General features: G+C 36.8%; 1 protein-coding gene across 1 annotated transcript; it reads right to left on the bottom strand.

Moving 5' to 3' along the window:
• Positions 1–2,593: 2,593 nt before the first annotated feature.
• Positions 2,594–14,239, bottom strand: LOC145666176 (uncharacterized). The gene is made up of 2 exons (XM_081733250.1): positions 14,104–14,239; positions 2,594–3,225 (listed from the first exon to the last, which is right to left on the bottom strand). Exons 1-2 carry the CDS (start codon positions 14,116–14,118, stop codon positions 2,737–2,739), a joined length of 504 nt encoding a protein of 167 aa, XP_081589376.1. The 5' UTR covers positions 14,119–14,239; the 3' UTR covers positions 2,594–2,736.
• Between the last annotated feature and the right edge of the window lie 690 nt (positions 14,240–14,929).

Genomic DNA, 14,929 nt, shown 5'->3' with positions numbered 1-14,929 from the left:
ATGATCAGGAGAGGGGCTAAACCATAGTTTGCCACTGTATCCAGTGTAAATAAAGTAGGATTGAAGCCCATTTTATCCAGTGTATACCTGAGCGTCAAGGGGGGATATAGTCCCTGTAGCCCTCCCCTTGGATCCATGCCTATAGGCCTATACAGGGTGGGCCATTTTAATTAATCCACGGAAATATCTGAAACATGATAAAACATAGAAGAAATGTTTGAAGTAAACGTTATATATTGCTAAGGGGGAAAACCATTTCCGCCAAAAGTACCCCTCCCCACCCCCCGGAAATGGGGGTAACGGGGGGTAACTTTGAAATGTCAAATGGGAACATGGGTCGAGTAATACCTCGTTCGAAAGGTCTTGGAAAACTAAGTAACGCTGTACCAAAATTTGTTTCATATGGAGCACCAGTTTCAAAATGGCCGCCATGATATAGTTCGGAAACTCCAGTAGCCGTAGTATGAAAACCATGGAAGGTAAATGAATGGAACAAAATTGAAATACGTAAATATCATAGGGCATATCGAATAATGTGACCCCTGCGATCCCAGCGGCTTCCCTGAAGGGATCTTGTGAGCTAACTTCAAATTTCAATGTCCGACCGGACAACGGTTCGGGCGTACGCTTGACCTACCCAATGCTGTTTGGAAGGCAGACTTCAGGGATAGAGAATTAGTGCACTCAGTTAATGCGGATGGCCACAGTCAAGGGCGCCCATAAGGGGGGCAAGGGGGGCTCTCGCCCCCCTAGAGGAAATTGTGCTTCGGAATATCGAAAACTCAATAGAATTTTTAGAATAGCTACAGCAAAATTTGAAACCATATTTGAAATGTCACTTTCTCTTGCCTCCCTTGGAAACCACAACATGGGCGCCCTTGGCCACAGTTACATTTTGATTAACTATTAGCACTCATGTCATATTGTGAGCTTGAGGGACGAAACAGTGTGTACGTATATCCCCGAAATGCTTTCCGAATAACCAGCACGCATTGCATAAAAGTTTCTGTGGCGACGGAGTTACTTTCCACCCCACTCACATACAGAGCACAGGAAAAGATTATTTTGCAGGACTTGGATATCTCTCTATACATTATGGCAATTTTACTCTAACATTTTTATCTCTGTTGTATCATTCTCGAGCCTTGGAACGCCTCCGTGATTTTCCTATTTAATTTTCGTTATTTTCATTTATCTCTACCCGTATTCATACTAGGGTCACTAGACGTTTTCTTAGACACATTCACCATTTCTTGGCGACCATTTTGAAAACGGTGTCTCATGTCGAAAATATTCTTACAGAAGCTGTTTGATATTCATTTGTCTATGTAACATGATGTTACTCGCTTCAAGTTGCTATTTGAAATTTTCAAGTTGGCACCGGATACCTTTCAGTGGAGTCACCCCGACAACACCTCTCGATGTGCCTTACGTCAGTTACCTACTCCAGTTTTTCTTCTGTTGATTTATCTCCAATCGCTTTCATACTACGGATACTAAACCTTTTCTCTGACACTAATACTATGTTTCGGCGGCCTTTTGAGAACACTGCCATTTCACCTCAATCGTTTTCTCCTGCAAGATGTGTGATTTTGCAAGATTTATCGAACGAGGTACCACTCGACTCATGTTACTATTTGAAATCTTGAAGTTAGCCCCAAGACCCCTTCAGGGAGGCCACTGGGATCACAGGGACCACACCATTCGATATGCCCTATGATATTTACGTATTTCAATTTTGTTCCATTCATTTACCTCCCATGGTTTTCATACTACGGCTACTGAAGTTTCCGAACTATATCATGGCGGCCATTTTGAAACTGGTGCTCCATATGAAACAAATTTTGGTACAGCGTTACTTAGTTTTCCAAGACCTTTCGAACGAGGTATTACTCGACCCATGTTCCCATTTGACATTTCAAAGTTACCCCCCGTTACCCCCATTTCCGGGGGGTGGGGAGGGGTACTTTTGGCGGAAATGGTTTTCCCCCTTAGCAATATATAACGTTTACTTCAAACATTTCTTCTATGTTTTATCATTTTTCAGATATTTCCGTGGATTAATTAAAATGGCCCACCCTGTATATGTACATGGAATATGTGTTTATATTTGTCTGATAAGGTGCTGTATTTTTGTCACTACTCCGTCCATGCTACAGAATAAACATAACATTATTATTATTATTATTATTATTATTATTATTATTATTATTATTATTATTATTATTATTATTATTATTATTATTATTATTATTATTAAGGATGTATATGTAGTGCTAATAATATATTAATCCCTGTAATGTCGTTGGTTTGATCATGTATAGTATCTGTCTTCTTCAAAGTAATGTTCATGGAAACCTTTTTGTTTCTGCATTCTAAAATACTTCTATGTTTATTTTGCTTATTTCCTATTTTACTATGGTTTAAGATATGCTAAGTCATACGTATGAACTTACTTGAGAATTAAAAATAATAATAATAATAATAATAATAATAATAATAATAATAATAATAATAATAATAATAATAATAATAATAATAATAATAAATACCAGAAGTACAAATTTCCATTCTCAGATACGATAAAATTCTATTAGGTATTAGCTTCAAAGCAGTAGGATAAGAAATTTCAAATATTATTCGTTGCAAGAGAAAATTGGTAAAATATAAAAGACAATGAAATTTTATAGTTTTTTTTTTTAATGTTTTACATTTAACGTATAAATGTTATCAGTATTAACCACTGTGCCCTTGGTTAATAGGATATCTGCTGTTTCCGTGGTGACTACTAGATTGGGGACGATATCCTTGACCTCCCTGTGACAGTCCCTGTTGATAATGACTTCCTTGAAGTGATCCTGAATGGCCTCCCTGTGACAGTCCCTGTTGATAATGGCTTCCTTGAATTGATCCTGGACGGCCTCCCTGTGACAATCCCTGTTGATAATGACCTCCTTGAACCGATCCTGGATGCCCTCCAGATAACGAACCTTGATTTCCATATTGGCCACTTTGCAACCCATGTTGGCTACTAACACCTACAGGGCGGCTTCCACTCTGATGCTGATTGTAGTTGCTTTCACCTCCAAATTGGCTTCCATGTTGTCCGCTATGACTCCCTCCTCCAAACTGACTGCTGCCTGGTCTATATTGCCTCTCTTCTCTTTCTAATGGATTAGACTCGCCGAAAGAAAAGGTCATTACAACTAGGACAGTGCTAATTATCTGTAAAATAAGAAAAAATACAAAGCACTCAGTACATTAGATAATATTTAACTTCCTATATGTTTGAAACTATTCAATGCTTTTAAGAACCAGAACAGAACTCATTAATTTTCGTCTTATTTTAAAGTCATATGACAAATCTTGATTTAAATTACCCATTTTCAACTTTGTGCGCTTTAGCATTACAGTTTGTTACCTCCTTCTCAGTAATTTACATGGAGAGAACAAGGAGCAGACACAAAACAAGAATAGCGTATCTGTAGCAATGGACAAGATTGACGTACTCGATGGTTTTGCATATCGTAGATCCATAACTACTCGTACATTAGGGTTGCCAGACGTTCTGCATGTACAGAATTGTCCCAAATTTTACAATTTTTGTTTTGTTTTTGTGTATAAAAGTTGAACAGAAAGTACGTCTGATTATTGTTTTATCTTAATCGATATCCATCTCGAACTCGAATAGCACAATTGACACTTGACAAACAGCGAAGCATCATGCTCTACACTCCTCATCGGTTGCTAACACTCTTTTTTTATACTATATACTGTGTGGTGCAGATGCTAGACATTTTTTCCAATATTGAATAACAGAAGAGCTATAATTTCATTCGTGATATCAATCTTTAATATTTTAGACTTCCAAACTATGCTTTGTATAAGTATCGAAAGTCTTATAGAACAACTTTGTCCGTCTATCTGTTCGTCTGCCGATAGATATCGCAGCCAGAGCACTATTCAGCGTCCTAAAAATAGGTCCTATGTACTCCTATTCAAAATGGAAATGGTTCAAGTTAACAGTTTCCGGTTTCAACATTTGTTGCCATAGAACAGAAACAGTTTAATAGATAGAGAGCAGGCCTAATGTGTTTTTGTATGGATTCACGGTCCGAGGAGCAGGTTCTATCTTTGATCTTATTACCTCGTTGCAACCAGTAGTTATAGATGTACGTACTACGAAAAGTTTAAGAAGTCCACCGCAGTTTCACACTGTTCCCTCACTTGTTTGTAGTGTATGACTATTGTAATAAGTTTAATACACTACTCGCCGCTAAAAATGCAACAAGAAGACAACATCGAAGGAAGCACAATATATAGAAGTTGCAGAATATGTAGAGCATGGAAGGGCAAACAATTGATTAGCACGACACAGACGCGAAACAGCGGCTATGAATCTAGAGATTAGGGATGGCCACAAAGTTCCGGTTACGGTGGAACTGGTTCCGCGAGAAACCGGTTCTTGGAGATGTTTTCAGAACCGGTTCCAGACCTGGATCCGAAAAACCTGGTTCCGGAACTGGATCTTAGGAACCGGTTCCAGAATTGGATCTGAAAACCCGGTTCCGGTACCGGATCTTCTAGAACCGGATCCGTTCAGAGCCGAAAACCAGTTCCACCAGGAACCGGTTCCGGTCCTCCCTGGTAATTTTGCCTTTGCGTTGCAATGTATTTAGAATTTGCAGGGAATTGAAATTGTTCGTAGATACATTATTGTGGTAATTTTTCATAGGAAATACTTAAATACAGGAAAAGTAAAAGTTAATTGAACTTGAGTAGTGAAAGCTGTGATGAATCCGAGCTATTTATGGTCAATAATGATTTTGTATTACACCATTTGTTTCAGAACTCGCTTGCGAAAAATGAAATCAGTTGTAGCTTACAAACAAATAATTCGTGTTCGATTACGTTCGCACGTTCTTCCTTACGAGACAACATCATACATAAATTCAGAACCGGTTCCGGAACCGGATCTCAGGAACCGGTTCCAGACCTTGATCCGAAAACCCGGTTTAGGAACCGGATCTTGTAGAACCGGATCCGTTCTGAGACGAAAACTGGTTCTACCAGGAACTGGTTCCGGCCATCTCTACTAGCGATAGCAAGAGAAGGCCAATCAGAGAGGCACAGTTGACAAAGGTTGGTATGATTAAGTGTTCGCATACGATCAAAAAATACCTTGTCGTTGAATGCAGCAGTTCTTCCAGCGAGTTTCGGTCTTTGATCGTGGATAAATAATATGGTGAGTGTGATTTATCCTTCCACGACATTGGTGCCTGTATTGGGCGTTATGCGGCCACAGCGTAGCGCATGGTGTTACCTTTTCATGTGTTATTGAATTTCGTGTCCATTCGTGCCCCCTACACATTGACAGACATTTGGAAAATCGACGGTTCATTGACAAGGTATTGGGACCGATTGTATTCCGTTGGTGCAAGTACTGTCGTGGACTTCATTCTAGAAGGATAACGTGCGTCCTCATGTTCCACGAACTGCCCTACACTTTCTGGCTGAACACAATGTCTCTCTGCTTCCTTAACCGTTGCATTCTTCCGAGCTCGCGCCTACTGAAGACGTATGGTTCATGTTTGCATAATCTCTCACACTGCAAACTCCGCTAGCTACAATTGATCGTATCCGCTGGCATCGTATCGAAGACGTATGGCATGCCTTACCCTAGGGGAACATCCAGGGATTTATCCTCTTGATGCCGCGCCATGTTGCAACCGTTCTGACAGCCTTTGGTGGACAGACAGGCTACTGACCGTCACCAGCTCTGCTCCTCTGACGCCACGTAGTCACGCAACGCACGTAGTCGCTTTATCACGAGAGAAGTTCCATAATTTTGCACTTGTACCATCAGATCCCTTCCCTATAACTTTAACACTGCTGTCCTGTCTTCTTCTTTATGTTCCATTTTTATTGGTTATTAACAGTGTATGATTTTAAATGCAAAAATAATTTATATATCGCAATTTATTTATTACAACGCGTGCGTCCTGTGTTTACAGTGGAAAAATGTGACAACCCTATCGTACCCTGTCAACACTTCTGTATTTCATTAATCTACCTTCTTCCCTGCTCTGCTGCGCTATGCAAATTTCTGTCATTTTTTTTTCGATCATAGAAGTATGCTTCTACGTTACACAGAGGTCAATTGAAATCATCGATTTAAAGTCAAATTTGAGATAGTAAAAGTCACACAGTAGGGTCGAAAAACAATTACTGGATGTAGCTATTTGTATATTTAATGATTTTCCAAGTCGAAAATATTCTTGAAAAATCATTACGTCAAAGCACATAATGCCGAAGGATAAAAATTGTGGGTGTTCAAGAGCATACTAATCTTATTGCTTGATCATAGTGCGTTGTTCGTAATATGGTGAGTTAGTTCAGTTTACCAGAAGCAAACTTATGAATATTTCGATGTTTCTTTAGATCGACTTTACGCAAACATTACTGAACCGATCGACATCAAATTTTGAAAATGAAAGTGGTCATAACAAAATAACTTTATCAATGAAAATTTGAACTAAGGGAATAATGGGAGAACTCATTTCGGAGGATAGCTAATGATTTTTATTGCATAGGATGAATCCAGCGTTTTCAATCATGAGAATGCGATTTACCTATGTCTTGGTTTTAGAAAATCTCAATGTAAGAAGTTTTTCGTAATGGTCACGGGCTTCCTTTGTTATTAAGCACATTTTTTATCATCAGAAGATTATATGAAACAATGAATGAGAAAATATTAGTAATAATTTTATTTTGAAGTCTCTTGGGAAGAAGGAAAGTAAATACAGTTTTATTTATGAACTTTATATTCGTAGAGCTTTGTAATGCCCGTTTTCACTCATGGTTACACATTTTGTACGCATGGTTCAGGGTTCTATTTCCGGTTTCAATCATTATCTCGAATACAAATCCGAGTAATAGCTTGTGGGTTCCATTTTGAACAGTATCTCCAGCCTCTATAATCTCGGACTTCAAAATAAACTTTCAACTTCGATCAATAAATAGAAACTACTCTGCTGGTTATTCTACCATTTTGTGTGCCACAAAGTGATTTACCTAGGTCTTAATTTCGAAAAAAAAAAAACTCATTTAGAAGAAGCTTTAGAAACATATTAAGCTTGTAGGATGAAAGTTCTATCGGAGTTTTATTGCCAGATATTTCACCCATAAATTTCAATGCCCTTATAAAAAATACACTTAAAATATTTTTTAATGGTAAAATATCCAGCAATTGGGAAATATTCACATCAAATCTGGAAAAAATAATATCTTGAAAAATGTACGTGCATATGAACATTAGCCTGCTTCAAATAAGTAAGTAAGAAGTTCTTACATCTTACATAAATGTTTAATTACAAACTTTAGCTTACCATAGTAAAGATTCCCCGTATTTCCACAAAATACAGGTGTTTCCAAGATGATATTAGACAAGAAGGTGGTAAGACGAAAAAGTGTTTTTCTTTAAATCATAGATCAAGCTTTATGATTATGGACATTACTTGTTAATGTAAATTAAAATATGAACATTTCGCTTTCTGAGGGAAAAATATTTATTTGTAAATGCAGACAGTAAAAATAAAATATAAATAAGAATTTTAGGAATGATCAAAAAAAAAAAGATTAATCAAAAGATTGCGATCTTAGCCAATAATTAGTTTTTGGATTAGGGACCACAAAATTTTTGAACGGTCCCTAAATCGAGTTTTCGTATTTTGTACGGTAGAAGCACATCATATTGAATTAAGTGATAGTTTGCGTTTGGCTACACTATATGTAGTTCTCCAGATATAAGGCGCCCAAGAAAATTTTTGATTGAAATATATTGGATGTTTTGATCCAAAAACCAAACAGGTTTCGAAATGGGAGCCCAAAAAGTTGGTGGTTATGTGAGAAAAGAAGGAGAAACTATAAACATAACAAGGGGAAAATAGATATAAGTTTGTAAACTGTAAGTAGTGGCTGTTTATTAGAATATCATGTTCGTTTAGGCACACTCTATCTGGAGAATATTTATGTTTCTCTAATTTCAACTTCAGTGTCGAGAATTGTGGTGATATTTTTCTTGTTAAAACATCTAGCTCTTGGTTACGATATTCCAGTAAGTTTTCTAACAAATGTTAAGCTTGTAAAATGGTTCGTGAAGTAATCAAACCAGACATGGTCCGCCATATTGTCCTTGTAGTGATTTTCAATATTACTTCGGTTTTATCTATCTATCTATCTATCTATCTATCTATATATATATATATATATATATATATATATATATATATATATATATATATATATATATATATATATATATATATATATATATAGCTGATAGCCAAGTCTTGATACATTCTTCGTAGTTCTTGCAAATAATTTACTCTCCATACGAACAAGGCATTCGACCAATACTTGCTCCAACTTTTGGGATTGGAGACTTTCCAATTTGACCTATTCTAGGGACGCTGAATCGATTGCAAAAAAAAAAAAAACAACTTCTTGATATCTCTTACCGTTTTTGGCTTTATGGAAATATGTAAATATTGTAACCGGAAGTACTATACAAATACCGCACTGACTTGACACCTAGTCTTCTATTCCAAGCGCTGCTATCGGCTGAAGGAATTCCACTCCCTTTCGCTAAGGCACTCTCGCTTAGCAAGAGCTGAACCGTTATTGGCTGAACGCGTGGGTGTGTAGTAGTGGTGGGCACAAAAACCGGTTTTCCGGTTTTCAGAAAAACCGAAACCGGTTTTTGAAAATCTTCACAGAAACCGGTTTCGGTTTTCTTCAAAACCGGTTCGGTTTTCTCCGAAGCCGGTTATCGGTTTTCTCCAAAACCGGTTCGGTTTTTCACCTGATCTGTTTTCGGTTTTCTTCAAAACCGATTCCGGTTTTTTTTCAAAATTTGTTCTATTTCTGACCAGAATGGTGTTTCGTTGTTCTCCGGAAACCGAATCCATTTCCACAGAACTGGAAAACCGGTTTTGCCCATCCCTAGTGTGTAGCGGGTGTGAGCTTTAGCTCACATTTTTGCCACGGCTCAACACATTTTGGTAGTACTATAGTAAATTTCAACCACGTCTGGTTTCGTTCAAGTGCTGCAAGTGGTGGAATGATCGTTTGAGACGCTGAACTGATTGCAAAAATAACGTTTGTCGCCATCTATTACCGTTTCTGTTCTACAGCGATAAATGTTGAAAGCAGAAATGGCATATTTCTACCACTTCCTCTCTTAATAGAGAGTGAACGGAGGTCTTTGCTTCGTTCCCAGGCCAAGTAAGTGTGTGGTGGACAACATCCTATCCGTCGGTTTTATCCCCGTTTCCTCCCACATTCTCTTTCTATTAATTATTCCATCATCATTCACTTATCGTAATCATCCGTCTCCCTTAGCCTAAAGGGCATAAACGTGGGACGTTAAACTGAAAGATTCCATTTTCATAAGTTATTGATTTTTTATAGTAATTTTGTTGGTACTTTCTCAGTAATGCAACTGAGATAGTACTTCATAAGTTATTGATTTTTATAGTAATTGAGTTGGTACTTTCTCAGTAATGATAAGAGGATAATTAGGATTTCCCTCACTTAATATTTTTGGAAAAAATCTCTACCTAAAATTTACTAGGAGTGAATAAAGTAACATTATTGTTAGAAGTTTACAAATTACCTAGTAATTACAGTAATTTATATGGAATCAACATGTATTTCATAGGTAAATCAAAACAATGGTGAAACATGTGCCAGTTATCTTAAATGGGAAGTCCATATGCCAAGATTTATGTCTCTATCCGTCAGAGGTTAGGAGATATGGACATTTTACCCAAATAATTGCCACCCCATTTCGTCCCCCTTCTCGTCGAATTCCCAAAACTCTTTTCTTAGTAGTAGCTTACATCAAAAATCTTATGCACAGTCAAAATGTCATCGTGCTCACTAGTCTCAATGAGTTGCTCACACTAGCTCAGATTTGCAGTCGCTCGAGCTCACGCTCACTATTCTCAAAATCGTGCTCGCACTCAACATGTACTCACGCTCATTGGGACTCACTGGCTCTCGCTAGAACTCATGGTTCAGTTCGCTATCCACTTATTGGAATAGTGCTAATTAATTGAGTAGGAGGTTGATTGATCCTGAAAGCCGGAATCATGAATTCGAATATTGCTTAATAATAAATTGACTACCATTATGATAGTGATAATGATAAATAAGGAGTTGTGTTTTGTCATTCTTTGTTGTCCAGTACGGTGGTTCTCAACAAGTATGTCGCGACACATTGGTGTGTCATGCAGTCCCATAAGGTGTGTCGCAGGATTTTAAAATTTGAAAATCATTACAGATTAATTAATTGGTTAAAATCAATTTTGAGATTTTGTGAGATTTTCAGTACCAGTCAGCGCCTCCAGCGACAGCAACAATGCATAGTAATTCATAGAGTCAGTTCTTCATAAAAAAATTATAGTCTTGCACCACTATTATTTGTTATTATTAATAAGAAATCAAGTAAGTGTGTCACAGTCTCACGAGCGTTCAATAAATTGTGCTGTCAGTAAAAAAAGGTTGAGAACCACTGGTCTAGTACTTGTAATCCAACGTTTACGACTATTTAAATGTGGCCATTACATTTCTAACGTGTCTAATTTTTTAAAAAACTTATATTTTTGAACATTATTGAAGAAAATATAGTCATAATACACCTAGAACACTACTAGCGTTCTAGAAATATACCTAGAACGCTATTTAAATTCATTAAAATCAATAATAATAATGATGATGATATACGTTCAAAAGAAAATACGTAAAATTTTAATTTTTAATTTTAAAACTTTAATCACTTGTGGAAACACATTTAACATGTACTGTCCATTTGTCTCGTTTTCTCTGAGACTTATGGATCAGATTTTTTTTTCAAAATGCCCTAATATCCCGAAACATTTTTTCAGGACTCTTACAAATATTACTTTTATTTCGATAATGCTTTTATGCATTATGAATGTTAGGAAGTGCTACCTAGTAGAATGAAATACCTTGTTTAGAATTAAATTAAAAATTTTTGAAGGAAATAAAAGAAATGAAATGAAATCTTTAAGTTTCACGTCCCACGGTTATGCCGGTTAGGCTAAAGGAGACGGTGATGATGAGAGATGAGTGAAATGGTGGAATGAAGAAAGTGGGAGGAAACGGGAGAACCCCGAAGAAACCCACGAGCACGGTGTTTGTCCACCACAAAGTTCACTTGGCGGGGGCTGGGATCGAACCCGGGACCCCAAGCACCAGAGGTGAACGCTCTACCACTGAGCCACCGCGGCCCCTAAACCAAATTTGAGTACATGTGGGAAATATAGCGTGTGTTCACACTCGCTTCACAGGAACCATTCTACCAATCTATATCTAAGACTAGCAGCGTTCACCCCGCTTCGCTGCGGTCACCCCGGAACGCAATAAACTTTGTTACTTAGATAATTTTTACTTTTTCGCTTTCAAGTGATATGATAAAAACCATAGAAGATTGCACTAATGTTAACATTATATCGCCTGTCATTTATGTTAACCCGCCCCGCTTCGCTGCGGTCACCCCAACCCGCCCCGCTTCGCTGCGGTCATCCCGGAACGCAATAAACTTTGTTACTTAGATAATTTTTACTTTTTCGCTTTCAAGTGATTTATAGCGCCTGTCAGTTATGTTAACCCGCCGAGTCACAGGGTCATGCGGGTTGCATATAAATACGTTTATTTTTATACCTATGATGAACTGATAACAAAGGATTTGTACGTATGGACACCTGAATGGTCAATTATCTCAAGACACTGGTAATTGAAAATTAAAGTGATATGATAAAAAACATCTAGGGTCCACATCCTAACAACCCCCCAAAAATGAAAGAAATCGGTTCAGCCGTATTAGCGTGATGAGCGGACAAAGGATTTTTTGTACGTATTGACACCTGATTGGTCAATTATCTCAAGACACTGGTAATTGAAAATTAAAGTGATATGATAAAAACCATCTAGGGTCCAAATCCTAACAACCCCCCAAAAATGAAAGAAATCGGTTCAGCCGTATTAGCGTGATGAGCGGACAAAGGATTTTGTGCGTTCTCTTTTATATATATAGATAGATCTACAGTAGGCCTAATGTGTTTAGATAATTCTGCAAAAAAAAAAAAAAAAAAATCGTGGTTTGCCTTTTTCGATATAAATTGTTGCTATCTCATTAACGTGGTTCTAAGTACGGAAGTTAGCATCACGCGTTAGTCAAACTTATTATAGAGCTAGAAACAATTCTGAATACAGGACAGCCCTAGGCAATTTGCCTCCCCATGCAATGGCATAATTTGCGGCCCCCTTCTTCTCCAGAAAGAACAAATGTTATAAGTCACAATTTTAAGTATGCTATTCCATCATGAACGATGAAGGAGAAGGAAAAATACTCGCACTCAGAAAGGCCTAAACACTACAAATACAATCTCCTTTTGTTTGTTTTTTCTTTAAGTAATCTATTATGTTAGTGAAAGATAAACACACTTGGAGAGGAAAGATAGTAATCCTTTTTTATAGAATTCAATGTAGAGTTTCAATCTCAATATACCAGTTTGCAATTATAGTGCAACTTACTCTTTATCTTTATTTCTTGATTTTCCTTCTAAATATGTTATTTTTTTAAAAAAAATTTTTTCATCTTCAATAATAAAGACTATCTTTGTGAAAAAGAGAAGACTAGTTTGCATATCAAAACTGTGATAACTAACTAAATGGAACAAGTGTTCGCTACTGTTCGAGAATTGAGTTATTGCAGAGGTTTTCAAACTGTGTGCAGTTGAGACTCCCCTCAACCACCAAAATTTGAACGCGCCTCCCCTGTAAAATGAAATGTGTCAACAACATAAATACATATGCTCCTAAAAGAAAGACTATCACTACGATAAACTATGTTTCATTTATGAATCATTAATGGAAATATCTTATTAACGTAGATGACCTACGCTGTACATACTCTGACTACTCCTTTTAATGCTATTAGCCGGTGTAAATAATTATAAAATGTGGTAAGTCAGATATTTATGTTAAAATGAAAATATGAGCAGAGAGGGAATTTAAATAATAAAACCCGACACATTTAAATGTGGAGCAAAGTCAATGGGAAATAAGATTATTAGTGAATGGCGGTAGTACTTTAGAAAAGATTAAAACTCAAGAATCATCCCAGAAATAATAACAGAAAATTAAGGGAAAGAAAAATTCAGCTAACATGGCGTCATGCGAAATTCCGAAGACATACTATTCTACAGAGGTAAAGTAGATGATCATTAGTGACCATCTAACAAGCATTATACTTATGTGGAATAGAGGCGATATAAAGGCCTAGTCCAGTATGTATTACTAAAGAAAAAGTGTACAGACTTAAGTATGGTGTTGCATTATAAATATGTTTCTTTGTTTATGATCTTTTTTTAAAGGTACTCGCGCCTCCCCTAACAACCTTCGGCGCCTCCCCAGGGTAGCGCGCCGCACAGTTTGAAAACCCCTGAGTTATTGTATTTGACAACAATCAAGCATTCATGTTGGGATTTGTTTGACCATTTGCTTTAGCATTGTCCATGTGACTTTAAACTAATGCAACCTAAACATGATTTATGAATGTAGTATTCAAATAGAAGGTCAGTCTACTAAATTTAAGAACCATCATCATGAAGTTTGTTACCAACAAGAAATATTTATTTTAAATAATGTTGTTATGATACATTTTGCCACTCCTCGAAATCTTGCCGCAACATGCAAATGCATGTATTGCACATATGGTAGAGTCGGCCCCGTCTGCTTAGGGCCCAGTGTATCCTTAAAATTATTGTAGTGTTGAACGAGAGATAGAGCTGAGCGACATATATAATTCATCTAGGTGATGCGAACACAATAATAAAAGAAAGACTCAAATTTCTACAGAGAGCTTATCTCGTAAAAACTTCTTTTCATAAGCTTTACCGTTAGTGAAACATTTTCTTTGATTTCTCGAATGTGACTTAGTTTGTTCTCTCCTTCAACACATGAATTTCGTGTATCACTCACGATAATTAGATATTAATTATTGTTATGCCTTACCATTATTCTGTTCATGTTGAATCTTGTTGATTTTACTACAGCTGAGATGATCAAGGTACGTTCTACTTCCTTTGAAACAAGTAACGAGGGTTAAACACACAGTTTCGATATATATAGTGACCTCCAACGTTTCTCCCCCTCTTCTCGTAGAAGAAATTAGAAAAAAAGCAAACACGTTTGAATTGGTTACTGTAAATTAGCGAAAGGTATTTATATATAGGCTTCATAAATGGTCATCTTATAGCACTCTTCAGTAGCATCTTTTATGGTTAGAAACAATTACGTGTATCGTAAAACTGCTTTTAGAGATGTTAAGGAAAGGTAATGAGGGGTGAACTACAGGATAATTAAAACCACTTTTTTGTTAACTCAGTTAGTTAAAATTCCAGGAAGAAACATGTCTTGTAGAGTTGTTCTTCATCTTTAGAACGTCATTCACTAGTTCCAGCTTTAGTTCTTATTTTTCGTTGCTGTTTTCTATTTTTCATCTTGATTGCTTGAGTGTTATAAAGGTATTTCTTATTCTAAATATCTTGTTCTTTTGCAAAGAGAAATATAAATAAAACAAAGGAGTAACAAAAAGAAGCATAATCAAGCGAATAAAACCATGTTAGAAGTTCAGAAGTTGAAGCCAAAACGAACTGTCATGTTAGTTTTGTTACTGGTGTCGATACGTGTATCTATGCAAATCTAAATACAACTATGTTCCGTGAAGATACAGTTTGGCGCCAGAGCTTGGGGAAGCAGTTGCCCCTTTTCCCTCTGTTCTTGTTTGTAGGAGATTGTTCTGTCCGGTGTCATGTTATTATTGCTGTATCATCATCAT

Source organism: Thermobia domestica, chromosome 1, assembly GCF_964235325.1.
Source record: "Thermobia domestica chromosome 1, izTheDome1.hap1.1, whole genome shotgun sequence".
Lineage (NCBI taxonomy): Eukaryota > Metazoa > Arthropoda > Insecta > Zygentoma > Lepismatidae > Thermobia > Thermobia domestica.
The sequence above is the reverse complement of the archived record's forward strand: the minus strand, read 5'-3'. Positions and strand labels throughout refer to the sequence as shown.